At 37.8% G+C, this 20,069-nt stretch overlaps 6 protein-coding genes and 1 pseudogene across 8 annotated transcripts; 4 read left to right on the top strand and 3 right to left on the bottom strand.

Moving 5' to 3' along the window:
- Positions 1-1,702: 1,702 nt before the first annotated feature.
- Positions 1,703-3,956, bottom strand: LOC108806399 (uncharacterized). 2 transcript variants are annotated; one of them, XM_018578504.2, is made up of 5 exons: positions 3,757-3,956; positions 3,002-3,476; positions 2,748-2,918; positions 2,151-2,663; positions 1,703-2,069 (listed from the first exon to the last, which is right to left on the bottom strand). In XM_018578504.2, exons 1-5 carry the CDS (start codon positions 3,868-3,870, stop codon positions 1,870-1,872), a joined length of 1,473 nt encoding a protein of 490 aa, XP_018434006.1. In that variant the 5' UTR covers positions 3,871-3,956; the 3' UTR covers positions 1,703-1,869. The 2 variants fall into 2 exon arrangements, with proteins under 2 accessions (XP_018434006.1, XP_018434004.1); XM_018578502.2 differs by having other exon boundaries at positions 1,703-2,663.
- A 191-nt stretch (positions 3,957-4,147) lies between these two features.
- On the top strand, positions 4,148-7,376 carry LOC108806066 (uncharacterized). 2 transcript variants are annotated; one of them, XM_018578090.2, is made up of 4 exons: positions 4,148-4,804; positions 4,881-5,329; positions 5,421-5,657; positions 5,806-7,376. In XM_018578090.2, the coding sequence occupies exons 1-4, from the start codon at positions 4,623-4,625 to the stop codon at positions 6,996-6,998; spliced, it is 2,061 nt and encodes a 686-aa protein (XP_018433592.2). In that variant the 5' UTR covers positions 4,148-4,622; the 3' UTR covers positions 6,999-7,376. The 2 variants fall into 2 exon arrangements, with proteins under 2 accessions (XP_018433592.2, XP_018433593.2); XM_018578091.2 differs by having other exon boundaries at positions 4,661-4,800.
- A 651-nt stretch (positions 7,377-8,027) lies between these two features.
- On the top strand, positions 8,028-9,104 carry LOC130495929 (protein OXIDATIVE STRESS 3 LIKE 3). The gene is made up of 2 exons (XM_056987556.1): positions 8,028-8,455; positions 8,637-9,104. The coding sequence occupies exons 1-2, from the start codon at positions 8,295-8,297 to the stop codon at positions 8,938-8,940; spliced, it is 465 nt and encodes a 154-aa protein (XP_056843536.1). The 5' UTR covers positions 8,028-8,294; the 3' UTR covers positions 8,941-9,104.
- A 794-nt stretch (positions 9,105-9,898) lies between these two features.
- Positions 9,899-11,321, top strand: LOC130496397 (vesicle transport protein GOT1). Its single transcript, XM_056988446.1, has 6 exons — positions 9,899-10,105; positions 10,353-10,444; positions 10,515-10,595; positions 10,700-10,797; positions 10,894-10,975; positions 11,072-11,321. The coding sequence occupies exons 1-6, from the start codon at positions 10,075-10,077 to the stop codon at positions 11,108-11,110; spliced, it is 423 nt and encodes a 140-aa protein (XP_056844426.1). The 5' UTR covers positions 9,899-10,074; the 3' UTR covers positions 11,111-11,321.
- Positions 11,322-11,476: 155 nt separating this feature from the next.
- LOC130496396 (NAC domain-containing protein 45) lies at positions 11,477-14,037 on the bottom strand. The gene is made up of 6 exons (XM_056988445.1): positions 13,811-14,037; positions 12,974-13,254; positions 12,586-12,864; positions 12,245-12,496; positions 12,083-12,149; positions 11,477-12,001 (listed from the first exon to the last, which is right to left on the bottom strand). Exons 1-6 carry the CDS (start codon positions 13,965-13,967, stop codon positions 11,601-11,603), a joined length of 1,437 nt encoding a protein of 478 aa, XP_056844425.1. The 5' UTR covers positions 13,968-14,037; the 3' UTR covers positions 11,477-11,600.
- A 1,741-nt stretch (positions 14,038-15,778) lies between these two features.
- On the top strand, positions 15,779-16,462 carry LOC130496905 (protein ALTERED XYLOGLUCAN 9-like; annotated as a pseudogene).
- A 108-nt stretch (positions 16,463-16,570) lies between these two features.
- Positions 16,571-18,322, bottom strand: LOC130496147 (expansin-A13-like). Its single transcript, XM_056987980.1, has 2 exons — positions 17,782-18,322; positions 16,571-17,102 (listed from the first exon to the last, which is right to left on the bottom strand). The coding sequence occupies exons 1-2, from the start codon at positions 18,261-18,263 to the stop codon at positions 16,790-16,792; spliced, it is 795 nt and encodes a 264-aa protein (XP_056843960.1). The 5' UTR covers positions 18,264-18,322; the 3' UTR covers positions 16,571-16,789.
- Positions 18,323-20,069: the final 1,747 nt, after the last annotated feature.

Genomic DNA, 20,069 nt, shown 5'->3' with positions numbered 1-20,069 from the left:
ATCATCAACTAATACAATTTAAAAAAACAATTAAACATATGATTAACTATAAACTGAATATAAAAACACTCGCACAAATGAATTTAATTCATTCGGTTTGAGTTTTGTAAAACCGAGTGACAATTGAATTCCAAAGAGTGAACAAAGCCGAATCTTGAGATCCTTGTAACAACGAAAACCTAGAAGAAAATATCCGGCTAGCTAAATAGACATAATAAAAGTAGAAGATCAAGCTCATGGTGTCTTAGTCTCTCCACCATTTATATACTTTTTTGGCTTCTGATATGGCTATGTCACCCAATCAAAACCTCTTTAAGACTTGGAAGTTCTTTTTTTGATCTTGTCATTGCTTTGCTTCTGATTCTGAAAGCTAATGTTAGTATCAAGTAGGCTTCTATTTGCATGATATGACATTTGAACTTCATTGTATATTGATGCATTACCGAAGGAAACAAGGATTAGAGGCCATTTTTCCCATATAGATCAGACCCGGTCAGGTGGAGGTGCTTTTCGGAGAACCGGCTCGTCTGACCACCACTTGATCTAGACTTAGATGGACAACTGACAAAAAAAAGAACTTCATTGTATATTCTGATGGAAAGTGTAGACTCTGCAAAATTGTGGTTTTTGATGGGGTGATCTTTTTACAATGTTGTGTATAGTATCTTGAGCTACGGCATTACATCACTCTTCACCTTGATAATTTTTTTTTGTCCGCTGCCCATCTAATTAGATCAAGTGGTGGCAGACGAGCCGATCCTCCGAAGAGCATCTCCGTCTGTCCTGGTCTGATTTATATGGGAAAAGATATATCCTTTCTTCCTTGCTTCTTTTGCTAACGCATCCGCTCGACTATTCCTGCTCCGAGGAATGTGGAACAAACTCACATCCTCAAAACCCGCATGTAACCTCTGGAGAATCTCAATCTCCGTCGCAAAGCGTGGCCACTCCATCGGATTCAAAATCATCTCCACTAGATCCGAGCAATCTGTTTCGAACCGTATCGAGGTTATCCTCATCTCTCTCATGCATGTGGCTGCCCAAATTAAACCTTCCATCTCAGCATGTAGGGCTGAGAGGTTCCTGTTGCAAGCCCTTAATCCAAAAAGATCCAAGCCCATTTGGCCCTTAAGACTCCACCCTAAACCACTTACACTGCCATGATTGATCCATGATGCATCAATTTGACAGGTAGGAATTCAGGGTGTCCAAAGGGGCACTATCTCGACCTCTATAGGTGGAAGATCTGCATGATCATCAATCTCTTCCTCCTTTTCATTAGCTTTCCTCCAACATTCTGCCTCAAGGGTTGCATGTTGAAGGGTATCCAAAGGGGATACGACTCTCCCGTTAAAGAGCATGTCGTTCCTTGTCTTCCAAATGAACCAGCATATCCAAGGGAAGGTGTCGATTTGTGGTCTCTGTGGAGCCACCTCTTTTCTCTCTCAGAACAGAAAATTCATGTTTTGGTATATAGATATACTCGAGAAGTAACCCGGAAGAGACGGATAATCCGATAAAGCCCAAACCTGGAAAACTGGTGGACATTCAAATAGGAGATGATTAATCTACTCCACTGGATCAGCGCATCTAGGACAACTCCTATCGGACTATCAACTTCACCTTGATAAATTATGGTTTTAGAATTTGTTTCTTTTGAGATGAATGATTTGCTCATTCAAGAGTTAGTAGAGAACAAAACTTACGAACGAAACCAAAATAAAATTGAATTGATATGAAATTTCTGTTTAGGTTCTCAGAAGAAGAAAAACACAGGGACAACCTAAGAAAACAAAAGAAGCAACAAGTTTTTTTTTTCCAGGGAAGGAAATGATATTCAAAAAGGGTAAAATAGTTTCTTCTTCTCTACTACTCTAAGCTCTTGTGTTGTTGCTTGCTCTTGATAGCAAGTTCTTTCACCAGCTTCGTTAGTTGCCTCATGCTTATGTCTTTAAGGCTCTCTTCATCAATCGTGTTCTTCTTCTTCTTAGTCTCGGCCTCTGCTTCTCTCTCTCCATTGGACTCAAGAACCATCTCCTCCTCCTCAACATTCTCCTTCTCCTTGTTGTCTGCAACAAGATTTAGCTTTAGAGCTGGTTTGTTTGATTCTGTTTCAAACGAAGACTTCATTGGAGTTTTTGTCTCATTACCAGCAAGAACTGAGGAAGAAGCTGGAGACTTCTCGTCTGAAAAAGAATCTATCATCTCAACAGACCTCAAACTCTTTTCATCTATCTCGCTTATCTCGTAATCGGACCATTCATCGCTGTCTGATTCTTGAGGTGTGGAAGCCCGAGTCTTCTTGTCTGAAACTATAGCCACCTCTGATTCATCATCATCCATCAGTTCATCAGACTCGCAACTTTCTTCTGATTCTTCAGCCAGCAGAACTGTTGGGACAATAGTGTCTACCTTAGTCACATTATCACTAGTAGAGACCTTAAACCCAAATGCCTCTTGGTTTGAGTCAGCAACAACACCATCATCCTCTGATTCAGATTCAGAACCATTCTTCATTTCTTCAGACTCTGATTCTTTGCTGCAGATCACAGTGTTTGCGGTTGTAGATGCAGGATGGTCCACAACTACAAAACCATCCTCCTGCAACGTTTCTTGGTCTTCAACTAGGACAGAACTCTCTGGAGCTGGAACGGTGTTGGACTCTGCAAAGAAGATAAAAATGAAGTAAATGCAAACAAGAAAAAAAAAATATATTGATGGGTATATGATTCTGTGTATATGTATACCTGTTCCATTCATCTGTTCCTTGCTGGTTGTTGCATCAACGAAAGTGATATCACCAAGATCACCATATAAAACATCAACATCTGGATCATTCTTGGAATCATCCCACGAATCATTTAGATCTCTCACTGAGATAGCTTCTTCACTCCCTTGGGGTTTCTCAAGTTTGGAACCTGCATATTGCAAATGAACTTGATTACATACTGATCAAGAGTTAACACTGCTAATTAAAAAAAATGGATATGTTTTTGCAAACCTTCTTCACTTTCAGCAACATCTTCGTTCTTCTTTGAAGGTACATTGAGAGACTCCCTAGTCTTCAAACTCAGGTCAGCCATACTCTCCTCTAGCAACTTGACAGATCTCCTCGTGCTGTACACCCTCTGAACCGACTCAGACGCAGCTGCCTGAGCCCCCCTTCTCGTGCTTCTCACCGCTGGTGTTTTGCTCTCCTCCAGATTCATAGCAACTGATGCTCTCCTACGGCTTGGAGGTAGTGCTGGATCCACGTTCGCGTTTCTGTTTTCTTGCTCCATTTCTCCAGCTAGAGACTTGCTAGTCACAAGGCAAGAACGGGTCAGAAGCTCTGATGGTTGAGTTTCATCTTTGGTCTTCCTCCGAGTTGTTCTAGCTGCAGTGCCTGCAGCGCTCGGCAGATTCTTGGCAACGCTTGTTGGAGACAGGTCACGTGTGGACTCAGATTGGTTCATGAACTCCTCAATACCTTCAACCTATTAAACATTCACACATAAATGTAAATCTGTGGACTCAATAGAAACAATCACTCATCATCTGAAACTGCTTAGATAAAGAAACGTTCTGATTCATGTTCCGTCACTAACTCTCTCACTAATCGGATAGTCTAGCAAACATCCAGATTTATCAAAAAACGACAAGTTCTGGATAGTTACAAGATACAGATCTCAATATCATTTTTAACTAAGAACGAGTCAAGATGCAATTAAAGTTACTAGCTTTGCCAATGAATATTGAAATGAGCAAAAGACTTACAATCTCAAGAGCTTTGAGAGCATCGGCCATGGCGATATTGGTCATATTGGCTGGGATCTTGTTCTTCTTACAGAAGAACTGAAGATCTCTTCTTGTAAGACTGTCGAAATCCATCGCGACCGAGGATAGTGATTTTTTATTTTTGGGGAGGAAAAAATGACAGCTGAAAAACGAGAAGTTTCTGGTCTGAATGTCTAATCGTCCGAAACGGTGTATATATACACACATCAGTCGAAAGAGAAGCCCTACGCAAGTGACCGTTACTGCGTCGATTTTGAAATTTTAATGGGCCTTCTTACTGTGGGCTTACGAACAAGAAGCTCATGGATTGGTCAATGGGCTTATAATTAGGTTACGTAGAAAGCACGCGTTTCGGTAGCGCGTGTTAATTCAAGCAATCACCACCATCCGGAGGAGAGAGAGAGAGGCGAAAGAGAGACGGAGTCACCACGGAGAGGAGAGAGAGAGAGAGATCGTACAAGACGTCGCGGAGGTTTCAAAGAGAAGAAAGACAGAGAGAGATACCAACTTACATTAAGGTTATAATAAACAGACGGTGGAGAGCGCAGAGAAGAAGGTTTTTTTTTAACCTAACTTTCAGAAAGCGTAAGGTTATAGCAACTTTACAAATCTGAATGCAAAAAGCGAAGCGAAGCTTCTTCCTCGCCGGATTCCTTCCTCTCTGTTTCCGCCGCGATTCGCTTGCAGTTACGGCGTCTGAGCTGATTTTTTCAGGTAGATCGTTACATTAGAAGAAACTGTTTTTTTTTCTCTGGAGAATGGTAGACTTTTGAGGCCTGTTAGTGAACATAGAATAGAGGAAGTGTGGTCTTGAGTGTTAGAGAGAGAGTTAGAGAGAGAGAAGGATGGGAAGCTCAGGGACAGGTGCGGTGGACTGGACGGTGGGATCGATTGTGTGGGTGAGGAGAAGGAACGGCTCGTGGTGGCCAGGGAGGATACTGGGACAAGATGATCTTGACTCTACCACTATCACATCTCCACGATCTGGTACTCCTGTGAAGCTTCTTGGGAGAGAGGATGCAAGTGTGTAAGTCTCTCTCTTCTTGAATCTGTTATAATTTAAAATAAATAAAAACTATCATTAGGTTTTTGGATTGATTTAGGGATTGGTACAATCTGGAGAAGTCCAAGCGGGTGAAGCCGTTTCGGTGTGGGGACTTTGATGACTGCATTGAGAAGGTGGAAACCTCGCATGGGGTGACGGTTAGAAAGAGGGAGAAGTATGCTCGGAGAGAAGATGCGATTCTCCATGCTCTTGAGCTTGAGAAGGAGATTCTCAAGAAGGAAGCTAAGCTAGAGACTGATGCAACCAAGGAGAGAATGGTTGTGTTGTCGAGTGTTCATGGTGTTTCTAATGGGACTTGTGAGGACGAGGTGCATCCTCGGATGAGAGGTTTGGTGGAGTTTGGGCTGAGAACAACCTCTTCAAAGCGGAAGTTTTCATCTTCGAATGGTCCTGGTACTACTTCCTTCAAGTCTCTGGGTAGAAGCTACTCTTCAGCTTCTTCTAGTGGAGATCATAGCATGGAGAGGCCCTGCTATAATACCATCGGTAAGATGGATTTTGCAAAACTTCCTAAAGCTTCTTCTGGCTCTTTTTGAATATACTGATTTGTTATGCAATTTTGGCTCTGTTGTTGCAGGGAAGAAGAAGGCTAAAAGGGCTAAGTATATGTTTGCACCAAATGAATCTAATGATGGTTTCGATAGCCACAGGGAGGCAATGCGTTCCTCCTTCGCTGGTGGCAATTCTCGTTATTCGCTTTCAGAATATGACCCTCCTGATTTTTTGCAAGATGTTGAATATATTTCTTCTGAATCCGAAACTGATTCTTCTGATATGGATGAGGATACTGATGATGACATTCACTTGCTGTCAGGTAAAGCCTCTCTGGACGGCTAAAAGCTAGTTTCCTGTCACATAAATGTTACAATTTTTTCATTGTGTTAAACTAGACTCAATTTCTAGTTCTGTGTGTCACATAGTTTTTAGCCATTACCTGACTAGTTTGAATTCTCTCTTAACAGGAGCTGGGCGTCATTCAGAGCAACACAATACTTTTAGTAGACATATGTCAGCAGAAGATGAAAGCACCAGTAGCGAGGAAGATTGTTATGAGTCATCCATTTCTGGCGACTCTTATCACCTTTACTCCCAAGATCCGGATAGTGGAGCCGGTACGGTTTCCGAGTGGCAGCTCAAGGGAAAAAGAAACATGCGAAGTCTCCCAAGAAGGTCTGCACGCAAGAGGGAAATGCACCGTAATCATATGGAAGATGGAAGATATTCTGATGAGATGAGTGATGGAACTGATGACACTGATCCCAACGAAAGACAGTTCGGAGATAGAATGATTGGACTAGGAGGTGATGATGAATATCGGCTGTCAACTATGTTTGCATCCGAGTGTAAGAACATCTACAGCCATGACATGCTGGACTGGGATGATGATCCTTGGGAAGGCCAGATTGGTTTGAAGAAGGGAAAACTCGAAGGTTCAGATGCTTCTCATCGACATTTTGGAAGGAAAACGTATCCTCCATTGATGGATGTTGATTTAGAAGTACAAGGAAGCTATCGGAAAGGGCCTGTCCCGTTTGTCTCCCTAGTGAGCAAGTTAAATGGCAGAGCAATAACTGGACATCCAGTAGAAGTCCAAGTCATGGCAGATGGTTCCTCTGAGTCATATTTTAAGACAGCTGAGTACTTTGGTAATGAAACAACTTACCATGACAAACCCTTGTTACTTCCCCCTGCTTGGAAGACTGCAAGGAGGAGTAGTTCACGGGTTCCACGGCTGCATCGGTTATCATCATCACTTGAAGCCGATGCGGAGGACCATTCTCCGCAGGGACGGAAACCACTTCTTAGGAAGCTTGGTTCGGGGAACTTTAGTAATGATGGCGACTCGGCGAGGAGAAGCAATCTAATGGGCATTCCACGACCACCTGGAGAAAGAAAGAAGTTGACGAAGAACACAAACGCAACCCCTAGTCAAAAGACAAGAGCACTATCGTCGTTCAGCAGCGAACAAGCACTACACGGGGCGAAGGCGTTGGGGGATCGAACTCCCGAGCTCTCTAACAGACGGGTATTACCAGGACCACCAACGGTGGCCTGCATACCAGTCAAACTAGTGTTTAGCAGATTACTGGAGAAAATAAATAGACCGTCATCAAAACCGACCGTGAAAGCCTTCAACGAGAGAAGAGATCAATAACATGAGCTCTCTACTCAAAGCCAAAACGAGATTTACAGGTACAGAACATATAAGCATTTGGTTTCTGTAGACTGGGGATCACGTTTAGAGCATTCGAACTCTCGGAGAGGAACCATCAGGCTTTTATAATGTGAGGGAAAGTTAGTCATAGGGAGAACAGTTCACGTAGAGAGACTCTGGTTACTTATTGGTACAGATCAGGTGAAGAGTTTAGAACAATGATACCACTGGTTGGTTTTGTATATTTTTCACTTTCTTGAGAAAGCTTTGTCTCTTTGATTTAGCTCCAGCTTTAGGTATTTAGTGTTATAGTTCTTTTTTGTTTTCTTACTTGCTGAATCTCTGGCTAATTAATTTACACATTATTAATTTTTTTCACTTTATGGTCTGTTGTTGGATCAAGGCTGGATAAACTGGTTTAGACTTTTGTTAATTTCTGTCCTCTAGAACCGATTTAGTTTAGTTTTGTAGACCGAAAGAAATTTGTCAAAATCTTAACAAAACTCAGATCTGGCTTTGGGCTTGTGTTTTATGAAGGGCTGGACTTCAGCTCTGTTTGGTTGGCTATGGGCTTGATTTGAGACAAATCTTTACCAAATAGTCTCAGACAAGTAATAGAACTTGGAAGGCTGTTCAGGACATTATGCATACAATTTGTTTGCAGGGCCCGAAGGATCTATCATGTCCGAAGGGCCCGTATCCGTATACACATAAAATAAAGTTTATGTTATCAATCATGGCTCAAAAGTCACTGAATCTGTTCAACATAGTTCGACACGCGTCCTTAGATTCGTTCTTCACACAGAGATTCTCGATGACATTGTTCTTTGTGCCATCTGTTTCCACCCACCACGTAACATAACATGCATCCAATCTCCGTCCATTTCTTGGCTCTTTTCACGTGTCATGATCGGGTACAACTAGGGCCGCAAAAATATCTTATCTCCGACCAGAAAAACTTAATTATATATAGACGACCGCAAAACCAGAAGCCATGTTCATGGGCGTGAACATGTTACTTGAGAAACAGATTTCACGAGATAATGTTTTATATTCGAATATTCATTACGTTACTTCTCCAAAGTTAGATACAAATCATACAAATATTGCAATTTTAATAACATTTTTAAGACAAAAATCTACAAATAAAGTATACTTTACATTTATCAATTAATTTTAATTATGGACTGACTATATATAGACCGTTCGTCATCATTGTAATAATATAAAAAGGAAACTGTTTCTCTTCTCAAGTCTTGATAAATTATTATAAGAGTCTTTGAAGAAAGAAGAAATATGCATTATCAAGAACAGATGGAGTCTCTTATGTTGGGTGAAGAACGCAGACGCGAAAACTGCGTTAGAGATGCAGACGCAGACGCAGATGAAGGTTTAAATTCTCCCTCTTCTTTTCCAAACTCTCCTGACGAATCAGACCGTCGCAGTTCTTCTTTAAGGTAAGAACAATCAAAGAGTTTTCGTTTCCCTGCCCCTGAGTTTAGATATTTTCATTTCTATGTCCTTAAGTTTAGATCTTGTTAGATTAAGGGATATAATACAAAAAAAAAACTTAAATAATTTTGTGTAAAAATTGTTGTGTTTACCTCAGAGTTTATGTTTTGAAAATGTTGACAACAGGAGAGGATTGTCAAAACATTACAGAGGCAAGTCGCAGTCGTTCACGTCGTTATCAGAAGCGCTGACGGTAGAGGATCTCGCGAAACCCGAGAATCCTCTCAACGCAAAACTGAAGCAGCGGCGGGAGAGCTCTCACTGTCGACGATTATCCGGTTGCGGCGGTGCATCGGAGCGAAATCTAGCTGGCCACGACGCTTTCTTCGGAGGAAACGATAGGCCGCCGAGGCTTTCCGGTAACAGGCTGCCTCCGAGAGCTCAGACGCTCTCGGCGGCTCACATATCGGCTTTGCTCACTCGGACCTAAACCGGAATTAAAGCTTTTAGTTTTTATGTTTCGCTAAACCGGACGATGTTTTCGAGCTTCAGTGTTCTAAATTGTGTGAGGATGTATAAATTATAAGTATTTAGACTTTTCTGATCGTTTCGTAATCTTCAGTTTAATCTGGAATTAGCTCAAGCTTTACTTCACTTCACCATATGAACTTTTTGAAAATACCAAAAGATCTAGGACGCTTTTATGAACATAATAAGGTATACGTTAATTCAGAAAATAACAGAAGTATTAGACAGCTTGGTAAATGTCGAATAAGTTGGAGTGGTTTAGTAAATAACAGCAGTTATGGACACTTTGGTGTACATACCAAAGAACTTGGGGTGGTTTAGTAAATATCAAAGGATATGGGACTTGTTTGTGAACACCATCTGATTTGAGGTAATTTGTGAATACATAAGATGTGGGATGTACTTAGGTAAATACCTAAAAGAAATTCCTAAGAATTATGTAGAAGACTAGCTACTGTAGACAGGGTTATTCGGGTCGTCGGAATTGTTAATTTATTTATATTAGATATTTTCACACTTTAGTTACAAGATCAGTTTTATGAATTATAAAACTTAGAATAAATAGTAATAAACTAAATAAATTATAGATTTACGTTAATAGTTAATCAATTTAACATATTTACATTCAGACAATTTAAGGTTTAAAATAGTTAAAATTAATTTAGTTTTTTTTAGAAAAAACTGTTTCAGTTATACCAATTTTCCACTTATGTAGATTCTGCCTAAACCGATTTTAAAACATGTCTATGATTTTTATTAATGTTTTGCAAATACAAAAAGTACAGGGCAGTTATACACATACCATAAGATATGGGTTTTGTGAAAAATATCCCAAAAGTGAGGGGTTCATTTTTAATTTTATGAAGTTATTAATCGGTCGAGATGACGTGGAGGAAGGAAGTATGAATGACGAGGCTTTGACTATTGTTGCCGTAAAACAGAACATTTACTTCCACCAGAAGTTGGCACCCACGATTGATCCAAGTCTTTGATCCATTCAAACTCGTTCTTTGATTTCAGACATCAAGAGACAAACTTTATCAGACCCGAAAGTTGCCTGAATTCTACGTTTTGGGGTTGTTGATTGTCCAATGATATGGCTTCCTTCGAGATGAATGACCTTAAAAGTAAGTTCTGATCAACTCTCTTAATCTATGGAATGTAATCATGAACTAGTAGTAACCATCTGTGGCATAAGCTAGTCACCTATGCTGAATCGATGAGGGTACTTCTACTGTTCTACATGGTGTTTCCTCTGTTTCTATGGTTCTGTTCTGTTGTGTTTTTTTTTCTTGTTGTTCATGATGAAATGATTACTGAGTCGTGCAAAAATTTCAAAGTCGTCGTTGAAAATTTTTGATGATATTTGGGCAGAGATTGGGCTAGGCTTGACTGGATTTGGTGTCTTCTTTACATTCCTGGGAGTCATTTTCGTGTTTGACAAGGGACTCATCGCCATGGGAAATGTATGTATACCATTGTTGTGGTCTTAGTAAGCTTTTTAATGTTATATGTAACTCTATCTGATTGAAACAGATACTCTTCTTAGCTGGTGTCACTCTAACCATAGGGATTCAACCAGCCATCCAATTCTTTACAAAACGGCGCAACTTTAAGGTGTCTTTCTCTCTAACCCCTTTTTGTTTCAATCTGATCCGACAAGAACTCACTGTTTGTTTTCCTACTGCTTTGTGTTTTTCTCTTTCTTTGTTGCTATACAGGGAACTATATCATTTGGTTTGGGATTCTTGTTGGTTGTGTTTGGATGGCCTATTTTCGGTTTGCTTCTAGAATCATATGGATTCCTTGTCCTCTTCAGGTTTGTTTGAAAAATGTTGTTGGTTTCATTACTTCATTTTGTAGATTTTTGGTTTATTTATTCATGTCTTTTCTCCATCCTTTTGTCATGTTAAAGTGGTTTCTGGCCTACACTCGCTGTCTTCCTTCAAAGGATACCTATACTGGGCTGGCTTTTGCAGCATCCATACATCAGATCGGTACATTTCATTGCTTTCAAGTTACTTTCTGAGCTCAGCCTTCTAAGTGAAAGCATATGTGTCTGACTTTCTATCATTAATTTAAAATTGTATCAGTTACTGGATCGCTACCGTGGAAGGCGTGTTCCTGTCTAATCCTCTCTTTGCACACACGTAAAATATCATGTAAACGACTGTCAATACTGTACGTAGGTACATATGTATATAACACTCTAGCAACTCATCGTTTATTACGTTGTAAATGGTTCTTGTAATTGAGTTTGTGAATAATATTTACATGTAGTCTTCTAATCTTTGGTTTTCCCTCTCTCTTGTAATTCTCTTATTATCTAAAAAGATTCTTCTATTTTAGAGACTTGTATAGTTTATTGATAGGTTGATGGTGTTTGTGTTAAATGTTATCTTAGTTATGTTATCGATTAGATCAGTTATGATCTTCGCTGTGCAGTTTTAACATGTATATCCCTAACGTTGTCAAATGTTTCATATTGGTTATTATACTACATAAATATATATATTTCCAATAGTGTAATCAATTACAAGAATGAGATGTACATGTATTTTTGTGTATAGTATATAGACGCACTTTCAAGGCGTATAAATCAATAGCTTAAAGAAAACAAAATCAAAAGAAAACCGCAAGATACTTGTAACATTGCTGAGCCATTACACCAACAAGAGTGAGTTTTGTCTTCGTGATCTTCTCAGCTCTTTGTAACCAAGAGTCGTTATCCTCTTCAATGAACAGTGTTCTTTCTTCCACATTGTGATTAATAGGATTGATATGAACTTTCAACGTGTGAGAAGGTACGACTTGGTGATATAGAATCTTCGTTGTTTGATATGTTGAGATGAGCATTTGGTTGTTAAACCTTATTTCTTCCTCGACCACCTCAAATCCAGATGAATCAAGGGTTTCGTTTGTAATCAAGTCTTCTTTACCTTCTACTTGATTTACGTTATCCTCGTTATACACATCAAATGAGAAGAAATCATCGATGTTTATGTTGTCATTAGTATTATCTCCTGTAGATTAAACGAATTGTAGTTATCTTTAGATAAGAAAAGCACCTAGACAATATGTAAAACCTTTATTATATATCATACCTTGAAATCCAAGGTCTTGGTCATTATTATCCAAGCTCGATATGATCTTCTGCTCTTCCATATATCCCTTTTCAATATTCATGCAAAAATTAGTTTATGAATGGTTGACAAAATAATTTCCAGCGTATGAAACTATACTAGATGTATACATTTATTAAATACCTGGTTCATATTATGATTTGACATCATCAATGGTGGTTCATCATAATTGCCTATGTGGATCACTTGATCACCAACGCTATTATAATGGTTGGAGCCACTTGCAGCGAAACTAAAGTCCTCCAAAACGCCATGATTGTTGTTGTGAGTCATACTCGTAAAGAAATCGCAGTTGCTGACCGCCGAGTTCTCTACACGCAACGGTGGTAGAGACATATTGTGTTGTAACATTGAGCATTCGATCTCATTATTAACCTACATAAAACATATACAATCCACCATTAAAGTTTGTTATATAATCTTATTTTAACAGGTTGGTGGATTTTATTCAATTCTAGTTGTACCTTAAATGGTGTAGGGAATGGTGCATAAGAAGAACCATAGTATTGTGACCAATCTTCGTTACTAGTCATTGCGTTTGAGTTAAAATGTCTGTTTCCAAATCGCGGTTGAAATGCATTTTGAACTTGATGAGTAGTTGAACTGATCTCTAGATCCGAACAAGCGTCAAAACTCGAATTGCCACTCACATTCGACATCCCGTGGACATAAGACCGATGCTGATCTCTTGGCTTAGCTTCAATCACAATCTTTTTAAATACACGGCAAAGTGCATATGCGTCCTGAAAAAAAAAACAGACAAGTTTTTATTTTACATCCTCTAATGGTATATATATGTGTATAGACAATAAAAATGATTAGTCAATCAATTAGCTAGCTGACGCGACGAACCTGCATGCCGTATGCAGAAGGCTCGCATTGAGTTTCATCGAGTCGATATTCATGCATAACCCAACCGGTTCTTATACCATGAGGGGCGCGTCCACGGTAGTAAACCAATGTCTTCTTGGTTCCAATAGCTCGGTCTCTCCAACTAACTCGACGGTCTTTACCCGTGGCCTTCCAATACCCGCCTTTGGTTGCTCGGTTTGTCCTCGAACCATTGGGATACTTCCGGTCCCGTGGGCTAAAGAAGTACCATTCTTGGTCTTTGCTTGGAAGCAAGGCTTTCCCTATAATTGAATTTATTAATGAATCTTTTAAAGTAAAATTAAGAATTCTAACAAGAAATTGCCAGAAAAAAGTAATCCAAAATTCAACCATAACTCAGTTAAATCCATGGCATGTTTAAACGTAGCTTACCAAAAGTTTAAAACAATTCTTTTAAAGAAAATAATGCTTACGTGAATTTCTTATTAAACAGAACTTACGTTTTAGTTTTAAAATCTTTAGTTGATATCATAACAGCTAAATAGTATAATTTTGCAATGAACAGGTATGCAGTATTCTTCCGTGCAAATTAAAGTATATTTAGGGTTTCTTCATCATTGTTATATTCTTATTCTTTTCTTCAGCTCTCTCTGCTTCTGATGGTTATAGACAGAAAATAACGATTCTTAACTACAAAGGCTGTTATTAATCAAAATAAGATTTGTAGAATTTCGAAAAATATAATAGTATAATCGAGTAACGTTTTTCTTTTTATAAAACTATCCTATTTTGTAAAGGAGATTAAATTTAGTAACTCATGCATATACATGCATGCAGAATAACAATATTATTATGTACCTGGTAAGTCCCATGGCTCGCACTTGTAGAGATCAACTTCAGCTATAACCTCAAGTTCGATTTCTAGACCGTTGATTTTTCTTTTGAGATAGTAAGTAATTAGCTCCTCATCAGTTGGGTGAAATCTGAAACCTGGAGGTAACGAGACAGGAGCCATAAAATCTTGGATTAATTTCAAGAAAGAGGGAGAGAATTGAGAATTGAGAGAGAAAAATAGAGAATGGAAATGTTTTGTAATCGTTGAGGGCTTGGAGAGGGAGGCTATATATAAAGAGGGGAGAAATGAAAAAAAGGAGAGACAAAAGTGAATAAAGGGAAGGTCCCCATCCCAAAACAACAAAATAATATTAAGAATTAGTTTTAATATTTTAAATTGTCGATTTATTTTCTATTTTGTTGGCTGACGCATAATGTGCTAACTCTTAAGTTTCATATTATAGCTTGATATATACACACATCGAGAAGTTCTCACTTCTGAGATTTTCTTTCAAGTACATTAGGTTTAATCAGAACATCATACAGTTTGTTTGTAACTTTTAATTACTGTATTTTTTCTTTAATGTTGAAAGAAACTTTATTTGTTCATTTATTTTGTAAGTTATTAAATTTAATGCTTATAAACAAAACATAGGAGATTGATAAATAAGTAAATAAAAAGTATGTTACGAACAAAAAATGACCAGGATGCAATTATGTAGTTAACCGGAATAATTAATCAAAATAATTGCCACCCAAAATGCAAAACCTTATTTCTTCATCAAGTGGCCTCATCAATGATCCCATGCTTCTCCAAGAGTGGTCGGTCTGGAATATAACTACACGTGTCAAAGCTATATTGGTTGAATGGGAGATGGAATATTGGGTTACCCCAAAACTGTTGCAATCTCTCTTCTCTCTTTTTGTTCTTTGGCGGCACTTCTAACTGAAATAACTCTCTTTTAATTGTACCCCACTAGCGACATATGGTGAGATCCGACTTGTAAAAAAAGGGAACGAAGAAGACCAAAAAGCATGTATGAAAGATGATCATGTGGGTCCATGAGTTGTGAACATGTGAATAAATCCTTGGAAGCTATCGATGGGCCAACCATGGAGAATCACTTCTCAACCTTTCTCATCATCGTCATAACCTTTTTCTCTCCTTATTCCAATTCCATATTCTCCTTCTATCCATCATAATATATACAAGTACATTAATTAAATGTATCACCATATGTACAATGTGTACAGACCCCTCTTGACACATTTCCCTTGCATGAAACAATCTTTTGGTTCTTAACTTCTTTTTGTTTTTTTTGTTTTTTTGTTTTTCTTTAGCAAAAAAAAAAAACTTCTTTTTGTTTTTAATGGCGTTCACACACATCTCTATAACTGCTATAATAATATGTAGTAGTATAGATTACTTCTCTTGATTAGCCCTACATTAACATGATGTGTATATATTAAGGCACAAATATATATAGATTTGTTACATCAACAAGAGAACGAGAAAACCATAAAATAAAATATCAAAACCACATCGTGAGAAGAATTGTCCTACTCATCTAGATCAGAAATTGATTTTCTTTTAATATGAAATTATTAGCTTTACATGTGGCCATGCATATATGGATTCTATTACTTCAAATTATATTCTGAATCTTTGTTAGAGGTCATTAGCTCAACTAGAAAGGATCATTACCACTGTGTCAGAAGTTTCTAATTTGAATTACTAAAACTAATATTACATACTGTGGTTCCGGGTCCAGGAAACTATGGTTTAGTCCGAACTTCGGTAATTTCACAAAAAGAAAGAATATATCAAAACTGGATTGGAACTGTTATGAGATATAGGAGAGGATCGATTAGGAGATATTTTCTTTAAGACTACCCTCAAGTTAACAAATAGAGCCCAATAATCACAATTTATAAATATAGAAAATAAAGTTTTTAAGACATTTATGGGCTACCAAAGGGCCCTAATTTTATATGAGCCGGGCCTTTATTGCTGGCGATCCTCAGGCAAGGTTCGTGGTTGTTGGGCCTGGTTTTGGGCTCGGAGTCTGAGGCTAAAGGTGATTATACCATTGTGGTTAAGGAAATTGGGATGAAGCTGGAGTTCAAGTGGACTCCTTATGAGGAAGATCTTGTGGTGTCTTTTATAAGAGGAGGAACAAGTATCCACATGTTGTGTTTACGGGAAGTGGGTTATGGCGTATGCTTCATGCAACAACGCTTCTGATTTTGGTTTTCATCTAAGGGAGTTGAGGAGTCATGTTGAGTCTTTAGTGCCCTTGATAGAGCAACAAGGGGGAAGTTGATAGATCTACATCTATACATATGTTCTGGATTGGGATGCCGGTTTTGATCAACGGGATGTTGAACACAGATGAGAAGAAGAAGATGAGTGATACTGTTTGGCCATGAGTATGATAGATCGTTAGGGGAGAGTAATGTTGCGTGGTGGTCCGCTTATCTTACTTGATGTACAGTCTTTCACTTGGAACTGTGGACCGCAGTGTACGCTTGATGGAATGTATTATGACTGTGGTCTATGATGCTACTGTTTATGTCATGCTCAATGCATTGCTTGATGTGTTTTTTTTACAAACACACGGTGATCCTTTTCATCTAAGTGATCTTGAAATTGAAGTACTAGAACTTACATTCTAGGCTATAGGGTTGTATATAACCTTTAGTTGTTATGATTCTTGTTATACATTTTTGCATTCTTTTCATGGTTTTACCTTCTATGATTCTTGGCTTTGGAACACAGTAAACTAGTGGTTTTAGCTTTAAACATTTGAGAAGAAGCTTTTGCTCCTTAGCAATGTAAAGATACAATAGTGATGTTTGTGTGATCACTATTCTTAGTACAACATGGGTGACTTCTCCTTGTACCTATTCGTGGGAGAGCGAAACTATAAAATGCAAAAGAACACTCCTTAGTCACGTGCCATCAAAAATTCTTATATCTCGATGTGTACCCTTCTCTGTGTGTCACGGAGTCTCGAACTGTTTCCCTTCAAAGGTTTGTCCGTAATCCCAGTTTCTAGGAGCAACATTGTAAGCTGTCACGGTTGATCTGTCACTAGCAGTCACTTCAAACGAGAGAGCTTGGTTCTTGAGATCAGCGTTGATATGCCAGTTCTGTCCCCAATTACGACCCATTGGTAACCACCCGGTTCTAGACCCTTTAACCTTCACAGCAGCTATATCACCGGACCCAGCAACATTGGTGATCAGAACCGAAATGAAAATGCCTCCACCATCTATTGTAAACCTAATGCTTCCTTCCCTTCTACAGTTGATCCTGTGTAAGTCAAATACCAGTAGCCATGGTTACATGTTCACTCTAACCACAAAACACACCACAAACTAATAAGGATCCGATCATTAGCTACAATATGCAACTTATCCAAACCACACTTTAAATCAATGTTCTAGAAATTGCTAGACAGCAACTTAGCCCTTTATAAATATTTATGAGAGATTATTGTTTACGCGGATTTTTTTTAACACCTATACCGATTTTTTAATAAATCATTCTAGAAAATTCGTTTCGTTTAGGCCTAGAACAATTTTAACGCCTAAACCAATATCTTTAAACGCTTTTACCGAAAATCATTCTACAAAAATCGTTTTATTTAGGTCCAATTTGCCGATTCTAACCAATTTTCAATAACACTGCTCTCAATACCATAGCTGAATCTAGTTGAATCACTACTTACACTAGTATACTCAAGTCACACGATTAATGGTCAAGGGCAATAAAGTAAATTAGTAATCCAAGACAGCGTCTAGGGAAACACCAGCTCATATAAAGCACACGGATATCGAAGAAGACAAAAGCAAAAGCATCATCATCATCACTTCACTTGTAATGAATTGTTTTAAATGTTTCAGATTAAAAAGCGCGTTTACACTAACGCAAACGCATTTCTCAAGAAAACGCGAACTAAAGTTTTTACGATTTTTTGAGGTAAACGCACCTTCGATACTGCACCGGCATGTTCCCAGCTTTCCAAATAGCGATCTTCTCGAACGCCTCAATGGGCAACACGAAGTGTTTGTTGGGAGGGTTACAGTGACCGCCACCGTCGGGGTCAAAACCGTAATTAGGAGCGCAGAAGTTCGTGGCGGTGAGGATGATGGACGTCCCGGGGATACACCAGCGCAGATCATCGACGCATCTGAGCTCGAAGCAAGCGCCGCAGATCTGTCCCCGCTCGAACAGCGTCTCGCTCAGACCGACCGTGGCCATGCCGTACCCGGATTTGACGAGATCTCCGTATCCGCACGCACCGCCTACCGCGTCTCGAGGGTTGGTCGCGGCGTAGTAGGTGGCTCGCGCGGGACGCCATTCGGAGGCGGAGGTAGAGACGGTGGAAGAGGAAGGAGATGAGGTTGAGGAGGAGTAGTGGGAAGTCGCCGGAGGTGATAGTGCGGCGAGGAGAAGGAGGAAGAGTTGCATCTCCGGCAAGAGTGTAGGAGAGATTTTTTTGTTTGTTTTGTTTGGTTAAGTCTTTAAACTCTTTTTAAGTGGGAAAACATTTTGCTTTTTACCCGGTTTGTCGGTATATTGAAATTACTATATTGCCCTAGAGATTGAAAGAACTTTCTTAAGATCAATCACATCCAAATGTAGACATGTTTCGGTTTAAATATTAATCAGACAACTTTATCTTTTGTGTCATCATGCTTTAAAATGGCCAGAACATCATTTTATACTCTCTTTTGAGAGTTTTAGAAAATATCGATTTTATTTTATATAATATCTTATATATAATCCATTTTTTGTTTTCAGCTCGAATAGTAGTAATAATAATATTCTTTTTTTGTCGGCAAATAATATTCATATACGGAATAATCTTTGCTTTTACCTCTTTTTTTTGTTGAACTGAAAATTTTTTAACTTGGTTGAATTCAGGGGAATCGCAAGCCAATCATTCAAATTTACCTCTTTTTTCTTCTTCTAATATTCCCTTAAAAACCAATAGTTATCCTTCTTAAAATTTACTATAACAATGAAAACATTAATTGCTTTGTTTCAAAGTTAATTTAACATTTGGGCATTACTTAAAATTTTTACCCCAAAAGTTAATTTAAAACATATACTTTGCTCAAATTTGAATTTAAGGGCTTTTGTATAATTACCTCCAAAATCAAGGTCTTTCATAACATATAGGAGGAATTGGGCATTACTTAAGATTTTTACCCCAAAAATTAATTTAAAACATATATTTTGCTCAAATTTGAATTTAAGGGCTTTTGTATAATTTACCTCCAAAATTAAGGTCAATATAGGCTACACAATACTAAAATTTTATTGAAAATTTGTTAAAAACATTAGAACGATGCTCATGTACCATGGAAATTTTATAATAAATTAATACAAATTTATAATGCATTTATAAAATTTTAATCAACTTTAATGAGTACAAACTAAGTATATAGAGAAATTAAGGAAAATTTTATATTTTCGTAGGGGTTACTTACAAATTTTTCCAAAAATAAATAAATATAATAATCTTGTTTAAATACATAGTTGCATCTTGTATTGACATAGGATGATGGTCAAAGAGGTTTGAGACCTTTGTTGTCTCCGCTTCTCTCAAAAATAAAAATTTCATAGTGGTAAGTCCAATGAATTAAGCAACATATGAAGTTTACTAATTTAATTGTTAAAGAATTAGAATGATTCCTATATACCATAAAAGATAGTTTATAATAAATTAATTCAAATGAAGAATGTAGTTTTAGATTTTTAAACTAAAGTGAAGAGTATAAACTTCAGTATATTGAGAATTTACCGAAAACTCATTATTTTAGAAGGGGTTAACCCACGGATTTTGGAAAGTTTTCAAAAATAAGAAAATCTGGTTTTAGTGTATAGTTTCATCGAGCACAAACATAAGATGAAGATCAAAGAGTTTAGAACCTATGTTGTCTCTGTTTCTCTAGATAATGAAGATTTTATAATGCTAATTTCACTAATATAGGCAGTATATGAAATTTAAGTAAACTAAATATTAAAAAATTAGAATGATTGCTAAATACCATAAAAGATAATTTAGAATACATTAATTCAAATGTAGAATGTTGTTTGAAAATTTTAAACTAAAATGAAGAGTATAAACTTCAGTATATAGAACATTTGCTGAAAACTTAATATTTTTGAAGGGGTTTTGAAAAAAAAAATCAAAAATATGAAAATATGGTTTTATTGTATAGTTTCATCGAGCACTGACATAAGATTATGGTCAAAGAGTTTAGAACC

Source organism: Raphanus sativus, chromosome 6 (assembly GCF_000801105.2).
Source record: "Raphanus sativus cultivar WK10039 chromosome 6, ASM80110v3, whole genome shotgun sequence".
NCBI classification, from domain to species: domain Eukaryota; kingdom Viridiplantae; phylum Streptophyta; class Magnoliopsida; order Brassicales; family Brassicaceae; genus Raphanus; species Raphanus sativus.
This window is presented reverse-complemented; position numbering and strand designations above follow the sequence as displayed.